Source organism: Natrix helvetica, assembly GCF_964273705.1.
Source record: "Natrix helvetica genome assembly, chromosome: 6".
Classification (NCBI taxonomy): domain Eukaryota; kingdom Metazoa; phylum Chordata; class Lepidosauria; order Squamata; family Natricidae; genus Natrix; species Natrix helvetica.
In genome coordinates, this window is record NC_138553.1 from 23,454,881 (window position 1) to 23,476,337 (window position 21,457).

At 42.3% G+C, this 21,457-nt stretch overlaps 1 protein-coding gene across 4 annotated transcripts; it reads left to right on the forward strand.

Moving 5' to 3' along the window:
• Nucleotides 1–367: 367 nt before the first annotated feature.
• Nucleotides 368–21,430, forward strand: TDG (thymine DNA glycosylase). Of its 4 annotated transcripts, none has more exons than XM_081958496.1 (10): nt 368–498; nt 13,286–13,428; nt 15,621–15,847; nt 16,535–16,604; nt 17,170–17,305; nt 17,391–17,473; nt 17,560–17,654; nt 17,914–18,085; nt 18,418–18,546; nt 19,774–21,430. In XM_081958496.1, exons 2-10 carry the CDS (start codon nt 13,338–13,340, stop codon nt 19,899–19,901), a joined length of 1,131 nt encoding a protein of 376 aa, XP_081814622.1. In that variant the 5' UTR covers nt 368–498; nt 13,286–13,337; the 3' UTR covers nt 19,902–21,430. The 4 variants fall into 4 exon arrangements, with proteins under 4 accessions (XP_081814622.1, XP_081814621.1, XP_081814620.1 ...); XM_081958495.1 differs by having other exon boundaries at nt 425–545; XM_081958494.1 differs by lacking the exon at nt 368–498 and adding an exon at nt 1,863–2,081.
• The last annotated feature ends 27 nt before the right edge of the window (nt 21,431–21,457 follow it).

Consider the following 21,457-nt stretch of genomic DNA (forward strand, 5'->3'; position numbering starts at 1 on the left):
ATAATTTCACTAGAGCTATGTTAAGAAAGATCCCAAGCGATCGATTACTAAAGCAAAGTATGAAAATATTACTAAGTATTGCCTCGGGTGCACAGACAGCTGAGTGACATTGAGCCAGTCTCTTTCTTTCTCTCTTAGGTCCAGGAAGGACGCATTGGCAAGCCACTTCGGAAAACTTTGCCAACAAAACTGCAGTCATCAGGAGTCAAGACTTACTAACACACTGATTAACGCACACCCCCGCCGTGGATTATTTCCCATCTCCCGCCCATACGATCAACTCAGATCCTACCAAAGTTTCCGAACAGGTTCTCCTTGCAAAGGACGCCAGAGACCCGACAAGCATTAGCGCTCCAGATCCCCGCAAGAACGAATTCCGGATCCCCGCAAGAACGACAGAGAGAGAAGGGTCCGCGGATCCGTCCAGGTGCCCAAACGGCGGAAGGCAACATTACAACGTGCAAGGCCACGTGTCAGAGGACGAGACGTCACCTCTGGGTAGGCGAAAGAGAGCAAGGAAAGAGAAGAGAGCCGAAAGCGAGCCGGTCGGTAGCGCCAGCTGTGAAGCGTGGCTTATTTTTTTTAAAGCCGCCTGTTATTTTTCTAGATTTGGTGAAAAAGAATACTTGGAACCCTCTGATGTATCAACCCTAAGTTTGCTCCGCTGTCGTTGACAGTCCCGTCTGGCTGCCTCTCCGTTCAGTGGTTTTTGTTTTTGTTTTCTTTTCCAAACTTGGGCACTTTAAAATGAGTGGACTTCAACTCCCAGAATTCCTCAGCCAGCACTTCTCCGGTATGCTTTGCTGAGGAATGCTGAGTGTTGTAGTCCACCCATCTTAAAGGGCCAAAATTTTAAAAATAAAACATTGCTTCGTTTAGAATGATTGCCTTTACCCACAGGCTTCTGCTAGTTTTCAGGTTATTGTTATCGATTCATGATTCTCCACCGCAATAAGAGGAAAACATAGATTAGGGTAAAAGTGAGCCTGCCTATAGAAATCAATGGAAAAATTAGAATGTTATAATAGTATTTACGATTATTAGCGACTGCCCAATTAAACTGTAGGGTCAATTTAATCTGGGTCTCTTTTTCCCTATAACATATTGCTTCTTTCCTCTGCATTTGAAAATAGCCTTTGCATTACCAGTCCAGTATCGACTGATTCCATTGTTTCCAAACGTGTCAGGGTGCATTTGCTGTGTGGGGGAGCTTAACACTGTTCAAAACGGTGATCTGCCCCCCTTATCGAGAAATGCCTTATTTCTAATTGGAACTGTTCAGGCAGTCCTCAATTTACAACCACAATCTAGACCAACATTTATGTTATTAAGTGAGAATTTGTTAAGTGAGTTTTGTCCCATTTTGCAACATTTCTTGGCACAGTTTTTAAGTGAATCACTGCAGTTGATAAGTTAGTAACCCAGCTGTTGTGAAACTGGCTTCCCCATTGACTTTGCTTTCAGGAGGTCACAAAAAGTGATCACGTGACCCCTGGATGCTGCAACGGTCATAAGTATAAACCAGTTGCCAAGCATCTGGATTTTGATCACATGATCATGGGGGATGCTGCAAAAACTGTGAAACACAGTCATAAGTCTTTTTTTTCAGTATTGTAACTTAGAACGGTCACTAAATGAACTGTTGTAAGTCGGGGACTATCTATATTGTGCACATTTGAACCAGGCTTTCCTCTACCTAAATTGCAAGATTTTGATTTCAAACAATCCTCAAGGAATGACCAAATTTAGAAGGGGATTATGGGACTTGGAAAGCCAATCCATTTTCAGGTACCCTCTTGAGGCAGGCTCTTTTAAAACTTCCAAGTGAGGAATTTAACTTTTGAGTCTTCGCCCTTCATCCATCCTTTTGACTTGGCTTCAGATGCGGCCAATATTTCGCTCTTGGATTATAGATGAGTGTCGCCTTCTTACCACGAAGTGATTTTATTTTTACTTTTTTTCCCCCTGAGGAAATCGGAACTCTGCTTTTGTGGACCTCTCTTCTACTTTCGTATCTCTATCGGCTGGCTACTCCCGGCGTGCTGAGAGCTGAAGGAGGGGGCGCGTGGCGGCGGAGGAAGGTATATAAGCGCGGAGTGGGAGAGGGGCGCGAGAGGGGCTGTGCGGGGAGGGGGGTTTCGGCTGGCTTCGGCGCGTCTTTCCCGGCCTTCCCCCGAAAGAGGCTCATTGGCCGGCAGAGTGGACGGCGGGGTGGTAGTGGCGGTGATACACCAGAACTCGGAGATGGAAACCGAGGAGCCCGGGACCAGGTATTCGCGGGGAGGGGGGAGGATATTAACGCTGCTGGGGAGGAAAGGAACGGCAACACCCACCCACCCCCGGTGGACGCTTTCCTGTCGCCGGGTTGGCGGTTACTACAAAGGGCTTCCGGCTGAGCTCCAGAGGAAGGCCGAAGCCTGAATTTCCTGGGTGTTTAGGAAGGGAATTTTTTTTACTGGATCTGGACCGCAAAAGTCCGGACGATCATCAAAGGGAGGGCAGCCTATTCTCCTCGTTTGCTTCCATTTCTTTGCTGCTCTGGAGGGCGGCAGATTATTATTATTATTATTATTATTATTATTATTATTATTATTATTATTATTATTATTATTATTATTATTATTCGCACCGGCAGCCAGCTGTTTAGACTGGATTTTGCAATTATTATATACTTTATTCATTAAACATGAAACTATTATTATTATTTATTCATTAAACATGAAACTCAGTCAACTGAACATTTAAAGATGTGTCACAAGTACCATTGACTGGTGCTAATGGTTGATACGGGTTGTTTTCAGCGTCCTAGGTATCAACCATCTTCTTAAAATATATTATGTTCCTAGTAACACAGTTTTTTGCAGTTCCGATGGTGTTATTGCAGGAAGCTGCAATTTCTTTGTGTTTTGTAAAATTCTTGGACATGGTGCCAAGTGCCCCATGACAATGGGTATCACTGTTACATGTTTCATCCTATTATTATTATTATCATTATTATTATATACTTTATTAATTAAACATGAAACTCAGTCAACTGAACATTCAAAAATGCATCACAAATACCGTTGACTGGTGCTAATGGTTGATACAGGTTGCTGCCAGCTTATTATTGTTGTTGTTGTTGTTGTTGTTCTTGTTGTTGTTGTTGTTGTTATTATTATTATTATTATTATTATATACTTTATTGATTAAAAATGAAACTGAGTCAACTGAAGTCATAAAATGCATCACAAATACTATTGACTGGTGCTAATGGTTGGTACGAGTTGCTGCCAGCGTCCCATGTATCAACCAAGTACCTTCTTAAACTATACTGTTATTATTATTGCATCAACAGAATTGTATCACAGCGGCCAGTTGTTTCGCCGGATTTGGCATTAATTACTAGTTGGGCCCCACCCAGGGGCCTAGGACGTCGTAACGTATTTTCGTAATATGTGTGCGGATCCAAGCAGTGCGGCCTTTTGCATTTGACTGATGGTGATTTTGTCAATTTTTAACTGTTTTAAATGTAATTCCAGTGCTTTTGGAATAGCACCCAGTGTGCCGATTACCACTGGAATCACCACTGCTGGTTTGTGCCATAATCGTTGAATTTCGATTTTTAAGTCCTGGTATTTTGCGATTTTTTCATATTCCTTCTCGGCGACCCTGCTATCACCTGGTATTGCGATGTCTATGATTGTAACCTTATTTTTCTCAACGTGTGATGTCTGGTGTATTATGCGCCAGTATTTTATCCGTTTGTATGCGAAAATCCCACAAGATCTTGACCATCCGACCCTCGACGACTTTTTCAGGCTTATGTTCCCACCAGTTTGTTGCTGTTTTAATATTATAATTTTTGCACAAATTCCAGTGGATCATTTGTGCCACTGAATTGTGCCGCATTTTATAGTAGGTCTGCGCGATTTTTTTACAGCAGCTGAGTATGTAGTCAACAGTTTCATCAGCCTCTTTGCAAAGTCTACATTTGGCATCATCAGAGGATTTTTCGATTCTGGCCTTAATGGCATTTGTGCGGATAGCTTGTTCTTGCGCAGCCAGGATTAGTGACTCTGTTTCTTTCTTTAATGTACCTGCTGTTAACCATAACCAAGTTGTTGTTGTTAATAATAATAATAATAATAATAATAATAATAATAATAATAATAATATCATCATCATCATCATCATTATCCTTTGATCAAGATCTTCCCCAGGATCTGGGATAGGCAGATGTTGTTTAATAATATTAAAGAGATTGTCACAAGGTGGAAGCTTATACAGGTAGAACTGCCCGGTGCAATGGATAAAGGGGGATTTTGTCAATTGCTAATAATGTTCAAAATGTTTTGGAATTGCACCTAAGGCATCTTATTATTTGTTGGTACCATCTTTGCTTTCTTTTGCCACAGTCTTTCTATTTGCAGGTCTTTATCTCCAATTCTTTCTCCTCTACAGTATTTTGCTGTCTCCAGGTAGCGACATCCGCTATCCAAACTTTTTTTGCCTTCTTTATCAACATGGTTAAGCCTGCAAGCTTTGAGCGGCAGCTGCTTGTCTATTTGAATTCTAAAGTCCCAGAGTACCCCAGCTTCTTCATTCTCTATAATTTTGTCTGTTTTGTGGTCCTACCAGTTCTTGCTTGCAAACAAATCCTATTTCTTGAAAATGTTCCAATACATCCTTGTTCTACTTTGCCATGCCTTTTTTGTAGTCATTTTGCAATTTTCTTGCAGCATTCGACTAGGTGGCTCATTCCTTCTTCAGCTTCTTTACATTTGCTGTCTGTTGCTGCCTTCTCAGTTCTAGTTTTATATGCATTTGGTCTTAAGCCTTAAGCCAGAATTAGCCCCTCTGTTTGTTTTTTTCAATTTTACTGCTATTAGCCATTGTTAGGTCTTATTGTTAATTTGTTTTGCCTACTAGTTGCTGTTTTATTAAGTACTTACTGGCCATGTAATACTGTGTCTTGCCATGTCTCATTTCTCTTTTTCATTTGGTCTTTCTTATAGGCCAATTTAATCTCTGGTATTCAGTAAACCTTCATGGTGTACTAGGTTCAATGCACCATCTTCTATATATTTTGCCAATGCTTTTTTTTTCTTTACCTGTCTGGTGTACTTGCAACATTCCATGGTCATCTATGCTGTTTGATAGAGTCTGTCAACTTTGTTGTGTGATTGAAGGACATGATTTATTGTAGTTATTTTTCTGGCCTTCCTATTCTGGCCTTCTATTTTAGCTTGAGTCCAGTCCACTATTCCAGGTGTGTGCATGTGTGTTTGTGAGAGAGAGGAGCAAGTGAGGGCAGGGAGATTAGTTTTTAAAGAAAGCTACTGTTATCACTTTATTGTGATATTACACTAATGTATTGAAAATCACTGTAAAATGGTTTAAGAATGGGATAAATATCTGACAAATGGTCCCTGTAAATCTTGATAACATTTCAGATTTGCTTTCAAATGATAAAACCAGAGCTTACGGTGTATTGCTGATGAGAACTCATTGTAAGAAAAATGGACTATAAAATATAAAATGCTACCCACACCAGACATACAGCTCTCTGTGGAATCAGAACATCTACTGAAGGTTTATTCAAAGGTGTTCTTTTAAAGAGTTTACTTAGAAAAACAAACACTTCTCTGGGGGATATGTTTAAGATAAATTAATATGGATGACACTTTACTTTCCACTAAGTATCCTACTTAGGGATGCAGCCAGAATGAAGAAAAAAAGGTTGATTTATTCCTGGAAATCTTTTAATTCATTCTTCAAGTTGGCATTCTGATGTACTTAGATGATTGTAAGTTTAAAATTTAAGGTTCAGCAGAATTACTCCAGTTCAGAAATTCCAACTAAAGAGCTCAGATCTGTGAACACAGTTCTGGATAAGAATGTTTGACCTCACACAATGATTCTTACTAGCTTGATTAATAAGAGGCTTTAATCCTATTTTCTTTATCCATACATAAATTGGTGGCAGGAAGTTTTGCTCTTTCTTTCCTGCTTTGCACACTTGGATACCTCTGCTTGTAGAACTTTTATAACTGCTTGGATTGGTGTAAATCATTGTACATGTTCATCGTCTTTATTTCGAAAGAACTGATAAAATGCTCATAAGTTATGTAAGCAAGAGCACACTTCTATAAGTAGCACATTTTTAAATTAATTTCAGGAATCCATTCTGAAGGTAGTCCTTGACTTACAACAATTTGTTTAGTGACCATTCAAAGTTACAACAGAACTGAAAAAAGTAACTTATGAATATTTTTTCTCACTTATGACCATCACAGCATCTCCATGGTCATATGATCAAAAGACACTTAGCAATTGACTCATATTTATGACGCTTGCAGTGTCACATGATCACCTTTTGCGAACCTGGCAAACAAAGTCAATGGGGAAGCCAAATTCACTTAACAACAGTGTTCCTAACTTAACAATTGCAGTGATTCGCTTAATATCCGTAGCAAGAAAAGTCGTAAAATGGAGCAAAATTCATATAACAAATGTTTTGCTTAGCAACAGAAATTTTGGACTCAATTGTGGTCGTAAGTCAGGGACTAACTGTATTTTTTAAACATTTTAAACCATCAGGATGCATTATCTTCACTTGATAGGCTTACAAAAAGCTGACATGTAATTAATAAATTTCATTAAAACACAGCACAAACAACAATAGCTTAGTTTTCTTAATAGTGAACTTGTTGGTATTTTTTTTAAAAAATGTACACACTGGAAAAATGTGTCCTCATTAGGTTGTTGCTTAATAAAGGCATTCATGTCTTGCTGGGGGAAGATTTGATAAATATGAAACCACTGGTGAAAAAAGCCTAAGGCAGGAATAGGCAGCTGGTGCATTGTCCAAAAACTGCTGAACTGCAATTCCTAGTTTGCCTTGACTATTGTTCATGCTGTTAAAGCTGTTGTGACTTGTAGCTCAGCAGTATCAAGATACTGCTGGTAGTAGACTAGTGCTACCAGCAAGGTAGAGAGAGCCTCTACTGTTTTTAGCCTACACACAGTATTCACCAGAGGAACAATGAAAAGGGCATAAACGGTATTTTTCATGCTTGAATAAGCTTCTAGTTAGACATTTCTTCAAATAATCCTTTCTCAGCACTCTTAGCATTTCAGGCCCAGAAACAAATAAGCAACTAAAGCTAATGATATGAAATATGTGTAATATGACCTGAATATGTAGTTTTATCCTTTAGTATCGGTTGCAGTTTCCAAACAGTTCCCCCCAGAGTGCATTACTGTCATCCAAACTGCATAGATTAAAAAAAAACATGCATCTGTATGGCTCAATTTTTGCTATGTCATATCAAGCCAACCCAAGTTGGTGCAAAATAGTCTGGCCGACCAGAACGACTTGTATTTTAATAGACAGTCCTGGGCATAGGTGTTGGGAGGGTATCTATATTGAGACTGAAACTAGATTTATGAGATCTAGGCTGCAAAAACTGGATGGCGGTAGATCTCTATGGCTTTCCTGTACCACATTGTAGACATTTGTACACATCTGTGTACCACATTGAAAGGGGGTCTAGTTTTTCCAGCCAAATCTGATAGGCTTGTATAAAGCATGCTGATTTCCAAATGTCAGTATATTTGTGATCCTGTAGCAGCAAGGATTATGTGTTAACACAAAGGTAGGGCAAATGAATTAGACAGGGGTGTCAAGCCTGATAATAATAATAATAATATTTAATGCTTCTAGACCGCCCCCTCTCCCGCAAGGGACTCGGGGCGATGTACAGTTCATACAAAATATAACAGGATACAATAAAATTAAATTAAATATGTACAGTTGACAATTGACATGGAGGAGGTTAAAATGTAGTTAAAAGAACTGTACAAAGCAGATATAAAATAAATTCGAACCCCTAAAAACAAATACAGTAAATTAAAAAATCCCTAAAATAACCAGATATAATACATTTGCGAGGAGGGACAGTTGAATTATGCCAGGCCTGCTAGTCGGAACAGGTGGGTCTTCAGCTTTTGCCGGAAGGAGCGGAGGTCAGAAGTGGTTCTAATGTCGGGGGGGAGGTCATTCCAGAGGGTTGGGCCCATCATAGAGAAGGCCCTACTCCTCGGTGTCGCCCGCTGGCATTGCCTAGTGGACGGCACCAGGAGAAGTCCCTCCCTGTGTGAGCGTATTGGCCGCAGGGATGTATGTGGGAGGATGCGATCCCGCAAGTAACTAGGTCCCGTGCCATGGAGCGCTTTAAAGATGGTAATCAGCACCTTGAAACGCACCCGGAAAACCACAGGCAGCCAGTGCAGCTCGCGCAGGAGAGGTGTTACGTGGGAGTACCTCGTACTCCCCATCACAGCCTGCGCGGCTGCATTCTGAACTAACTGCAGTCTCCGGGCGCGTCCCAAGGGCAGCCCCATGTAGAGAGCGTTGCAGTAATCCAGGCGGGACGTCACCAGCGCATGAGTGACCGTGCGTAGGGCATCCCGGTCCAGTAGGGGGCGCAATTGGCGCACCAGGCGAACCTGGTGGAACGCCCCCCTTGCCACGGCTGCCACATGGTCATCCATTGACAGCCGGGCATCAAGGAGGATGCCCAAATTGCGCGCCCGTTCCACAGGGGGCAATTGTTCGCCCCCTATGGCCAGCGATGGGATCAGCTGGCTGAACCGAGGTGCCGGTAGCCACAGCCACTCAGTCTTGGAGGGGTTGAGTTTAAGTCTGTTGTCCCCCATCTAGACCCCGACGGCCTCCAAACACCGGGACATCACTTCGACAGCCTCGTTGGGGTGGTTTGGAGTTGAAATATACAGCTGAGTATCATCAGCGTAGAGGTGATACTCAACCCCAAAACCACGGATTATCTCACCCAGCGGCTTCACATATGTGTTGAACAGGAGAGGCGAGAGGACCGACCCCTGTGGCACTCCACAAGTGAGTGGCCTCGGGGTCGACCTCTGTCCCCCTGTCAACACACATTGCCTTCGGTCGGAGAGGTAGGAGCCAAACCACCGCAAAACGGTACCTCCGACTCCCATCCCCTCCAACCGGCGCAATAGGATACCATGGTCGATGGTATCAAAAGCCGCCGAGAGGTCTAATAGGACCAGGATAGAGGAACAACCTCTATCTCTGGCCCTCCAGAGATCATCGACCAACGCGACCAAGGCTGTTTCTGTGCTGTGCCCGGGTCGGAAGCCGGACTGGCGTGAGTCTAGATACTCGGATTCGTCAAGGTGTCGTGGAAACTGCTGCGCCACCACATTCTCTACAACCTTCGCTAGAAACGGAAGGTTGGAGACTGGACGATAATTAGCTAGCTCCATTGGGTCGAGTGAAGGCCTCTTAAGCAAGGGCCTCACCACCGCCTCTTTCAAGGCGGTTGGTAAGGATCCCTCACCCAATGAGGCATTCACCAGGCCCAGAAGCCAGCCTCGGGTCACCTCCCAAGATGCCAGTACCAACCAGGAGGGACACGGGTCCATTAAACATGTGGTGGGTCGCAGCCGTCCACGCAACCTATCTAAATCCTCGGGGGCAACAGAATCAAACTCCTCCCAAGATGGTCTCACAAGACTCGCTGTTGGCGGCCCGTCTGGTCCACTGAATGGGGCCCATCCGCTCCGGATCTGAGCGACTTTGTCCTGCAGATATTCCCCAAATTCCTCTGCTCTGCCCTGTAAGGGTGCCCCCTGTGTCCTCTGTGACAAGAGGGAGCGGGTCACCCTAAACAGGGCGGCAGGGCGGTTATCCGCGGACGCAATAAGGGTGGCGCAATATCTACGTTTGGCCACCCTTAATGCCACAAGGTAGGTCCGCAAGTAGGATCTTACCTGTGTTCGATCAGATTCGGAGCGTGAGGACCTCCACCTGCTCTCTAGACGTCTCCTGTGGCGCTTCATCACCCTCAGCTCCTCGGTATACCAAGGAGCCCGGGTGGGTCGCTGCCGCAGGAGAGGTCGCAAAGGTGCAACCCGGTCCAAGGCCCCAGCCGCCGCCCTATTCCAGGCGGCCGCTAGGTCCTCCGACCGAGCGCGGGTCAGGGCTACAGGTAATGGCCCAAGCTCCGTCTGGAACCTATCCGGCTCCATCAGGTGCTTGGGGCGGTACCAGCGTGGACCGTCTGGTCCCGCCTCCTCACGGTGGGGGGTAGCGCCAGGGAAGTCAAGCCGGAGACATGAGTGATCTGACCATGACAGGGGTGTAACAGTAAAATCCCCTCTACCCAGATCACTCGTCCACTGCTCAGATACAAATACAAGGTCCAATGTGTGGCCTCCTTCGTGTGTGGGGCCCTGAATTAACTGGGTCAGGCCCATGGCTGTCATGGAAGCCATGAACTCCCGAGCTACCTCAGACGCTGCTCCCGTCGACGGCAGGTTGAAATCCCCCATAACCACAAGCCTGGGGATCTCAACTGCCGTCTCCGAGATCAGCTCGAGGAGCTCGGGCAGGGCTGCTGATGTATAGCGAGGAGCCAAGTATACAATCAGCAAACCCAACTGCCTCCCTGGGCCCCATTTCACACCAAGGGACTCACACCCGGGTATCTGAGGAACAGTGAACTCCCTCGGCTCTAGACCTTCCCGTATAACTACCGCCACCCCACCACCCTTACCCAGGGCCCGAGGCTGATGGAATGCACGGAAACCTGGTGGGCACATTTCCACGAGGGGTAAACCACCCTTGTGGCCCAACCAGGTTTCCGTTATCCCTGCAAGGTCTAGCTCCCCCTCAGAGATCAACTCATTAATGAGGGGGGCCTTGTTGGTTACGGACCTTGCATTGCAAAGCATCAGCCGTAGGCCCGGGCTCTGTAGTTCCTGGCCACCTAGGTTGCGGGGGTTGGTGCAAACGACCGGGCATAGCCAACAACCACGGTCTCCCAACCGACCTTGTGATCTTCTCTTGTCCTCGCATCCCCCCCTCCCCGCGACCGTTGTAATCAAACAACCCTCTATTGGAATCACTTGTTCCCTCTCCCCCCCCCGCTCCGCTCACTTCCTTCCCAGACTCACCTGTCCATCTGGCACTGGCACTGGCGCCTCTCCCGGCCTGGTTATCACACCCCCCCTCCCTGGAACCCCTTAACAATAAAAAACTTCTGGATAAAAAGCCCCTCAGCCTCCGTTTCTTCCACCTCTCGGGATTCACAAACCCTTCATCAAGGCAGGCCCTTGAGAGGGCCAAGGGCCATACCTGCGAGAGCGGGGCCTCCCGCAGGCGGAGCAGGTCCAACCTCGAATAAATAGTTCGTTAAAAGTCCAATGGAATCAGGATGCTAATAAAGGTTGATAAAAAGTTGGTAAAAGTTCATAAAAGTTGATGGTTAATGAGTCGGGGTCTTAGAGGGAGGAAGGAGATGTTAAAATATTTAGATAGAGAAGAAGGGGGTGGGAATGATCGAATACCCCCAATTACATAAAATTGCATAAAACGACGAAGGTGACCACAAGGTGAGAGATTGTTCAAGGTGTTCAGGATGTTCCATGGCAGAGTGACCCAAACGTGGGAAATTATTCGCGCTGGTTCAGGGTGGTTCCTTCCTAGAGGTCCACAGAGACTTACAGTTAGAGTTTGGTGTCCCCTGCTGGCGTTGACAAGGCCTGGGGGGGGGCATAGGGGCGTTGGGAGCATCCAGGGTATGATGGAAAAAACAGCAGAAGTCCAGGCAATGGCGACCTTCCTTTCCCTCACCCGTCGCCATAGCCACCTCTAGTTGGTCTCTCCCGGCTAACTCACCAACTCCTAGCCATATCTTGTTCTCCTTATTCTCCCCCCCGGTCTTAGGTTAGTTGCCAGCAGCAATGCAAATCTCTTGCAAATCTCTTGCGCCTCAAGCCTCACACCCATCTGACCTTTTTTGGTTGTTGTTATTTTGTTGTTATTTTGTTGTTGTTCTCTCCAGCGCTGTTCATGCCAGTCTCTTTCACCTTGCACCATTCGTCTTGGAGCAACCCACAGTCCGCTCCGTGCTGCTATTCCGCTCCGTGTTACTGTTCTCACTGTAGCCACCATTGCAGCCCCGCCTTCTCGCTCCAAACAGCCTTCCTTCTATTTCTATTTCAGCGCTCTCCGCCAGACTCCGAACTCCTCCGACCACCCTGGCAGCCCAAAATGGGCTCAAAACAAGCCAGGGTGGACAGGCTCTCAAACCCTCGGGCCTCGGATGGCATGAGGCCCGGCAGCTGCCCTAATCCATCGGGGAACTCTGCAGCGTTCTCCGGAGCTCAGGAGGCGACCGCCATCACCGGAAGCTCCTCCTCCGTTTGCATCGTGGGCCATATTGCGATGCATTGGGATATTTTTTTGCCTTTGCAGAATTGAGATGGGCATCACGCCGGCCGGCCACTTATTTGAAGGCCTGAATTAGACAGTCATGTTGGGTACCATTCTCATCCATTCACATACAAATTTATCCCTGTATGAAAGCATGCACATGTATGCATTTGATCCCTACCTTACTTGACTGATTTCCAGCAGTCTTATCCTTTGTGAGTTGGCTGATTACTTAATTTGACTCAGTTACAGGTAATGCTCGACTTACTATTGAGATCAGACTTTCTGTTGCTTAAGCAATTTTAAATGAATCACGCTTAATTTTGCAATCTTGCAACGGTCGCTAAGTGAATCACAGTAGTTGTTAACCAAATCATGTCCTTAAGTCAATCTGGCTTCCCCTACTGCAGGGGTGTCCAAACTTGGGAACTTTAAGACTTGTGGACTTCAACTCCCAGAATTCCCCAGCCAGCATGGCTGGCTGGGGAATTCTGGGAGTTGAAGTCCACAAGTCTTAAAGTTCCCAAGTTTGGACACCCCTGCCCTACTGACTTCGGTTATTGGAAGCCGATCATGTGACCCAGGCATATTGCAACTATTGTAAATACGTATCAGTTGCCAAGCACCCAAATGGCGATCACACAACTGCGAGTATACTGGGTTGGTTGTCAGTATGAGGACTAGTTGTAAGTCACTTTTTTCAGTGCTGTTGTAATTTTGAATAGTCCCAAAACAAATGGTTATAAGCCAAGGACTATCTGTATTCCTCTTCATGCTGTTAATGTCAGGGGACAACTAGTAATCCTTTTCTGCCCATCAGCTGACCTGTTGGAAGGGGAAGAGCGAGAGGCTTTCTTTGGTTGTGGGCTCCACACAGTTTTTTGGCTGATTTTTGGCCATTCCTGATCGAATACATACGAGTTAAGAATTATACACGTTGGAATACATTCAAATCAGCTATGCAAATGTATGTCCAGTGCTATGGGTATTTCCTCCTTAACTTACTATTTGATTTTTTTTTTCTTTTTTAAAAAAAAGATACTACACTCCTCTTCAACCAGCCTTTTATCCCTTTTCCTACAACCAAACAATGGCTGCCTCTCCTAGTCTGGAGATGATGAATGAGCATGAAGGCCTTCAGGAAGTTTTGGAACCAAACATTGCTCAGGAACCTATTCAAGGTAACTTTATTTATTTATTCATTCATTTTCCGCTTGAAATATAGAGCGCAATCCTGCCAACAATAATTTCTTCTGGAATTTGGGGGAATTTGCAGGATTGTTTCCTTCTCAGAAATGACTTCAGTTGTGAAGAGCTTTTCTTTAAGATTGTCACTGCGTTAATTGTTTGCTAGCCGAACTGAATAATTACTGCGCAGGTCATAGGTCCTTATCAGCAATGATTTACTGCGCATGCTTAACACGTTTATAATACATCACACATTCCAGAGACTTCTTTCCTTTTGATCTTCTGTTCGTCTTCCAAGAAGGTGGACAACATTTGTTCTTGCCAAAATGTAACAATTAGATAGATTTGTTTTATTTCTATTTTCTTATTTTTGTATTAAAGCTTGTTTTTAATTAGAACATGTTCTCGGGTTTTTGTTTTTGCTTTTCTTGACGATATGCTGTTTGGAAAAGCTGTCGATTCTAGACCTCATTAGCTCAGGGTGAAATTTTCCCCTGACAAAGATAATATGCTTAAATAGGTTCTGCAATATGAGAGGCATAAATGAACCCTGATCTTAAATGTACAGTTTTTACTATCCTTGATGAAACGGCAAGCTGTATGGAATGTGAAGCTTGTTAAGCGCACAAGCGGTATTTCAGGGTAGGGAAGGCCAGGGTGGAGGGGGGCTAGTGAACACCCAAGGCAGTGGTGGGTTCCTGCCGGATCGCACCGGATCGCGTGCGCTCCCTTTCGGCGCTAAACCCGGATCGCGCGCTCCCTTTCGGCGCTAAACCCGGAAGTACGGTCTTGCCCCGTCCCTGGCGACGCGACGACGCTTGCCTGCGCTCCACCAGCTCGGCTGGGAACGGAGACGTTTCTCTGCTCAGCAATGTCTTCAGTGGAGTGGTGGCAGCCTGGCAGGCTGAGCCTGCGTCCCTTTCAGGCGCTCTGCTCCGCTGAGGAAACGTCTCCGTTCCCAGCCGAGCTGGTGGAGCGCAGGCAAGCGTCGTCGCGTCGCCAGGGGCGGGGCAAGACCGTACTTCCGGGTTTAGCGCCGAAAGGGAGCGCACGATCCGGTGCGATCCAGCAGGAACCCACCACTGACCCAAGGCCTTCCTGACCCACTGATATACCTCATGTGCTCCCCACAATTACTTGCCCCCCCCTCAACCGCCACACCAGGTGTCTTACTTTGTGAAGATCTAGCAAGCAGTCTCCTCTCCCAGCCTATTGCAAGCCGAAATGAATCTAGCCCCCGGAAGCTCTATTTCAGCCTGCAAGGGGGAGGGCCGAACATAGGGTTAGATCCAGCCCCTGGAGGCTCCATTTCAGCTTACAATGAGCCGGGGGAGTCCCACAGAGGGCTGAATGGAGCATTGGAGGGCCAGATAAGGCCCTCGGGAGGTCACTTTCAGCCTACAATGTGCCGGGCAATAGCCTCTGGATGCCCGAACGGAGCTTCTGAGAGGCAGATCCTCCCCTCAGAAGCTCCATTTTGGCCAGCAACATGCAAGATAAATGTTGCAGAGCCTCTATGGTTGTTCGTAAGGGCGAACAACTGCTATGATGCTACAAGATTCGTAGTTTCTAACCTTGTTCATAAATGCTAGGGGGTGCTTATCACGTAACTTTGAACATTCACTAAGGGTACACTCATAACTCAGGGATTACCTGTATTAGTTGGTTTCAGAGACATTTTCAAGTGTGATTTGACTCAGTTGCATTAAGGTTTATGACTTGCCAATTGCTAGTATTTGGGACAATTTAAAGATGACAGTACTTGTTTGATCAGGGATAAAGATGTGGGAGAAAGGGTCAAACTTTAAGCTGCTTCTGTCCGTATAGATTTTTTTAACCTTAGGGTGAAGGTTCTTCAATACACTAAGAGGTTTTTGAGGGTTTTTGAAACCCTCAAAAGTAATTGTCCTCTAAGGAATTGCTGTGTGGTGGGAAAGCCCAAGAAATTGCATATTGAAGACACTGATGAACAATGTAAGAACATGTGGGAGAAGTAGTGTGGACTAGGAGAGACAATGAAGTTGCTGGTTAGATCTGTGGATCAAAATTTCTCCATTGTTATGTAGGAAGTTGGTAAGTTTAACTGAAAAAAATACCGTAATAAATTTGAAAAACATTTCTAAACTTAAAACATAAAGAAATTGTTCTGCCTTCCCTATTAAATAAGATGTCTCCTGTCTTTCAGCAACTGTTAAAGGAAGGAAAAGAAGAAATAAATCTACTGAACCCAAAAAAACTGCTGCTAAACCTAAACCTAAACCTAAACCTGTAAAATCCAAAGGGAAACAGGAAAAAATCACAGATACTTTCAAAGTCAAAAGAAAAGTTGATCGTTTTAATGGTGTTTCAGAAGCTGAATTGTTGACCAAAACTCTTCCCGATATATTGACCTTCAATTTGGACATTGTAATTGTAAGTCAATTGTAAAAATAGTTTACCTGTAGATAGTGATTATGGTCAATTAACTAAGCAATTTCTTGATAAATTTTTGAAGGGTGTTCATGGAAGCCTGTTGCGAGTCTTGGATACGTTTTGGTTTTATATGGAAGTATTGAGCTCTACTTTGATATTTAATGACCTTATAATATATCATTTCTGGTTTTCCCTTGATATCCTGAAGAATTTACAGGACTGATTGACCAGATAAAACATGTTATAATTTGTGGAGATTGAAACTCATGACTCCTTTATTAACTTTGAATTTTAATATATTGTCTAAATCTAATATCCTGCTTCAGGAAATCTAAAGCTAAATAATAAAAAGATTGAATTTAATGGAATGCCATTTAATGGATCTCGGTGCAACAGGCACAATTTCCATCTGAGCATGTCTAAAATAACTAGAATTCATTCGGTTGACGTGGACTGGACATGTATTAATGTATATGACAGTATTTCTGTAATGACATAATTTGTATCATTTGCTTAATGATGTCATGCAAATTATATGAACCATGAACAGATGAATTTATTGGACCATCAGGAGTGATGTATGCCTATTTATCCAAGTGGTTTACTCGTGTTGTAGTTCTTTTCATTTCATCCAATACATTTTTATCATGAACAAAATTATGATTTCATTTATGTATTCCTCCCTAGATTGGTATAAACCCAGGTTTAATGGCAGCCTACAAAGGTCATCATTATCCAGGACCTGGAAACCATTTCTGTGAGTATCCCTTTACATGAACTCTGAAAATTTTGTTATAATCTAGAATTTTTTAGTTGTAGTAACAGAAAGCAATAGTTTATGACTGTAATCAAGATTTTGTTATTGCTAGAATAGATTAACCAATATGTTCATATGTCAATGAAGGTAACATTTCTTTTGCATAATTTCAAAGCAAATTATGTGACAAATTGCCTGTTAGGACATACAAAAACAAAGCTGGATTTGTTGATACCTGAACAGGGAACCAGTAGACTGGACCAAGAAATGAAAATATATATATTGCCCAAAAACCTACCATCAGGTTGACAAGAAAGCTGCTTAGATATAACTATGTAGATACCATCAGTTGAGCTTGATTCAAGAGAGACTTCATTATTTTCTTTAAATAATAATAAAGATCATGCTATATTATGTTGACTAGCCTGATTTTACATATGATTATAGTTGCTTTGCTATTTTTGAAAGTAAAAATAAATAGAATTTAATAAATATACAAATAAATTATAGAGTTTTGATATGTACTTTCCAGAAAATATGACAAATACATTTTTTGGCTCCATAGGGAAATGTCTTTTTATGTCTGGGCTAAGCAACGAACAATTGAATCATATGGATGACCATACTTTGCCACATAAATATGGTATTGGATTTACAAATATGGTGGAAAGGACAACACCAGGTAGCAAAGACCTTTCCAGGTATATATATATATTTAATCATACAGTATTTATCAGAAAATTATGGTCCTATTTTTTTATTTGTGCTATTTTGTCCTCTTTTCAGCAAAGAATTTCGGGAAGGAGGACGTATTCTAGTGCAGAAATTGCAGAAGTATCAACCTAAAATAGCTGTTTTTAATGGCAAATGTAGGTTTTTAAAAATGAGACTTGGGCATTTTGTTGTGGTTAAGCACGTATTATATCTGATGGATGTATTTCCCATTTCACTCTAGGTATTTATGACATCTTTAGTAAAGAAGTTTTTGGAGTGAAGGTTAAAAAATTAGAATTTGGTCTACAGCCACATAAGGTTCCAGATACAGAAACAGTAAGTTCTTGTCTTTATTGGAATATCATTTTTTTCACATTTATGGAAGGACTTTCAAAATATATTTATTTCAATATGTAAATCAAACATCTTGCTGTTTCTGATACAAGTCTTCATTTAAAATTACTGCTATTCTCTTTAAGTTTTCAGAAAGACTGCCAAAGATCAAAAAGCTCTGTAACAAACGATTTTAGTATTTGAAAATAACCAGTTTGAAGACATAATTGGTTGCTTTTTTTTCTCCTATTTTTTTGTACAGCTTTGCTATGTGATGCCATCATCCAGTGCAAGATGTGCTCAGTTTCCTCGTGCACAGGATAAAGTTCATTATTACATAAAGCTAAAAGACTTAAGGGATCAATTGAAGGGGGTTGCATCATCTGCTGAAGTCCAGGAAGTGCAGTATACATTTGATTTGCAGCTTGCACAAGGTATTCCATGTGAAATCAAAATAGTAGTTATGAATTACTTAATATATCAAATCTTAAAAGGTAAATAACAGTAGACCCAGACAGTTATTTCGTGCTATGAATTTATGGTTGACAGTTCTTGCATATTTCAGATTTAATGATTACAGAATAATGCAAATTCCATTGTGTGACTTCTTCTGGAAGGCAATTCTTATCGATAGAACAGGATATTTACATGTTTTCAAGCTGTGGTTTGATTTTATTCTGAAATAGGATAACTTTGACAAATGGTTCTGTGTTTAAGAATTAAAAAACAAAAACAGTTTCAACATTGTGAGTCTGGTTTTATGCAGAGGACGCAAAGAAGATGGCTGTTAAAGAAGAAAAATATGATCCAGGATATGAAGCAGCCTATGGAGGTGCTTATGGTGAAAGAACAACCTCTGAAAATGAACAGTGTATCTTCCCCACAAATGGAACAGGTACAGCATGAAAAAATTCAAATTATGTTTTAATTTTAATCTATTGTCCCCAACTGAGAAGGCAATAAAATTGTTTCTTGGGCAAGCTGCAATAATTAGAATGCTCTGATCTTCATCACACACACACACACACACACACACACACACACACACACACACACACACACACGGTACTTCATAATCCTTCTGCCAGTACATTGGCTGGAGGGATGGAATAAAAAAAAGCAAATATAACTCCCATTTGTCAGTTTAAGAAATATTCATCTTTTGCACGATATGCAGTTGGAGGGTATTGTTGTTGTTAGTTGCGAAGTAGCGTCTTACCCATTACAACCCCATGGACAAGATTTTTCCAGGCTTTCCTGGCCTCTACCATTCTGCCAAGTTCATTTAAGCTCACGCCGACTTCTTCGGTGACTCCATCCAGCCACCTCATTCTCTGTCGTTCGCTTCTTCTTTTGCCTTCAGTCCTTCCCAGCATTAGGCTCTTCTCCAGTGAGTCCTTCCTTCTCATTAGATGGCCAAAGTATTTGAGTTTCCTCTTCAGGATCTGGCCTTCTAAAGAGCAGTCAGGGTTGATCTCCTCTAGGACTGACCGGTTTGATCGCCTTGCAGTCCAAGGGACTCGCAGGAGTCTTCTCCAGCACCATAGTTCAAAGGCCTCAATTCTTTGGTGCTCAGCCTTTCTTATGGTCCAACTTTCACAGCTATACATTGCAACTGGGAAAACTATAGCCTTGACAATACACACTTTTCTTGGCAGGAGGGTATTAATTTAGTACAAAGGGTGGTTCAAAATTTTCTTGCGTTGGAAATACAGAAAGCAAATACAATAGATTTAGCTTTTGAAGTCAACACCACCTCTAGTCCTGTTTCTTCTCTGCAGTGTGGGAATGAGAACGATTGCAAAAATATCCTCAAGGAGAGAGCAGGAATCTTGGATTTTCTCTTCCAAAATTGGAGCCTTCTGTCCAGTCTCAGAAGAGAAATTCCAGCATAGACTTTGAAGCCTGAAATTGTGTCCCAGAAAGCCAGAAGATTTGCTTAGGTTTTTTTTAAAATTCCTAAACATAAAAAATCATTTTGAATTCACTATAAACACACGAACAGCATAAATGTTATAAAATATGTGCTTCTATATTCTTCATGTATTTTGTATGTAGTTGTGCTCCTTGTTCCTCCTTTAATTTTAATAGCAGCAATTGATGTAGGTTTCTTTTTATGCAGCAACCAACATGGAGTACAGCAGTGGTTCTTCCATTCCTAATGGACAGTGGATGATGCAAACTTTCACAGATCAGATTCCAGAATTTAGCGTCTCAAGAGCACAAGAAGAAGGGAGAGTCAGTACTTAGAATCAACTCTATATTCTACAGTCATTTTTTTTTAATGCAGTGATCAAGAATGGTACCTCAGTTCCCCAACTGAAGCATTTGAATAGCATTGTACCTCTTTAGTTTTTCTTAGAATGAGACATTTTTGGTAGATGAATTAGGTTAATTTAAAGAAGTGTCCTTTGTTAGAGAAAATAATTATCTCCCCATTATTTCTTTTTTTTTTGGTACAAAGTTTTATAGCTAAAATTATTCCATTTTTGCCATTTTAGCCAAGTGATTTCTCGTTTGTGATGTCCAATGTCTTGTTTTAAATCCATATTTTGTAAGATACTCTGTGAAGTTACATTTTTAAGATATCGGTGTTGGGATATACCCTGTGTGTGCTCATTTATATGAATTAAAGGGCGGAAATATTGATTTAACAGTTACCAAACAGTAACATAACGAGATAGTAGAAATGCAAGCCTACCCATTAAGAGAAGTTACTCAGATAGAACAGGTTAGTTTACCTCTCTTTCCCCCAAAAGGACTAGACTCCTAATTCTCTCTGGGTCTTGTCACTGGTAATCAAATGTGAAAACTGCCTTTTGAAAAATGTGGAGGTCAAGCCACATTTACCCTTAAATTCAAAAATATTTTTCAGGGACTCAATTCTGCATTTTTTAATTTCTGTTTATCGTTATTTCAGCTGCAGTTCCTCTTTTCCTTCCTCCTACCACTTTGCTTTTAATTCATTCCCAAATTATTTTAGCTCTGAGTTACTACTGGATATGGTGCTCTCTGTAGGCATATGTTGCAACAATTTCAGTTGGCATTCCTGGTATCAACAAACGGCTCGCTTTGACTAAAACAATGCTTTTCTATGCAGTTGATATAACTACTTTTGTATTTATCGCTCTAAATTAGGCTTGGAGAAGGAAAGATAGATGTGAAAACAGGAGTTGCACTGTTTTTATCTATGACACTCCACTGTTCTGTTTGTGGAGGATATGCACTCTGTTAGAATATTCTGCATGATGTGCTAAATTTGAAGTGCAACAGTTTGTGACCATTGTCTTTTTAAAAGCATAGTTCCTACTGAGAATGTTTGTGCTATCTATGCCTTCTTTTCTCCTCCAGCCTGCTTTCTGTTTGAGAGGTAGAGATAAAAGCAATAAAAGAAGTAAACAGAATTTTTCAGAATCTATTGGTTAGGTGCTTTAGATACTTGAATTATGTACTAGAACTCTATTTCAATGTGTATATAATTTAGATTATCTAACTACGTCACGAATAGCTGGAAATGTTTAAAATGTTAGGAAGTAGAGTTGTATGGATCAATTTAAAATCAAACCATAGCTTGCTAGTCACTTTGGAATTTTTCCAGAGTGTTTTGATTTCTTGCTCATTAAAAGATGAGCATATTTATGACCTACCATAAAATAATGTACATTAATCCTCCAAGCCAATTCTTTTTAATATTAAGATGTGTATCTAGTTCTAATCATGTTGGTTAGTCTCTGTGGAAACTCCATGTCAATAATCTAGTAAATTGATTTGCAGCACAATCTTATGCATGTTTATTCAAATTGAGC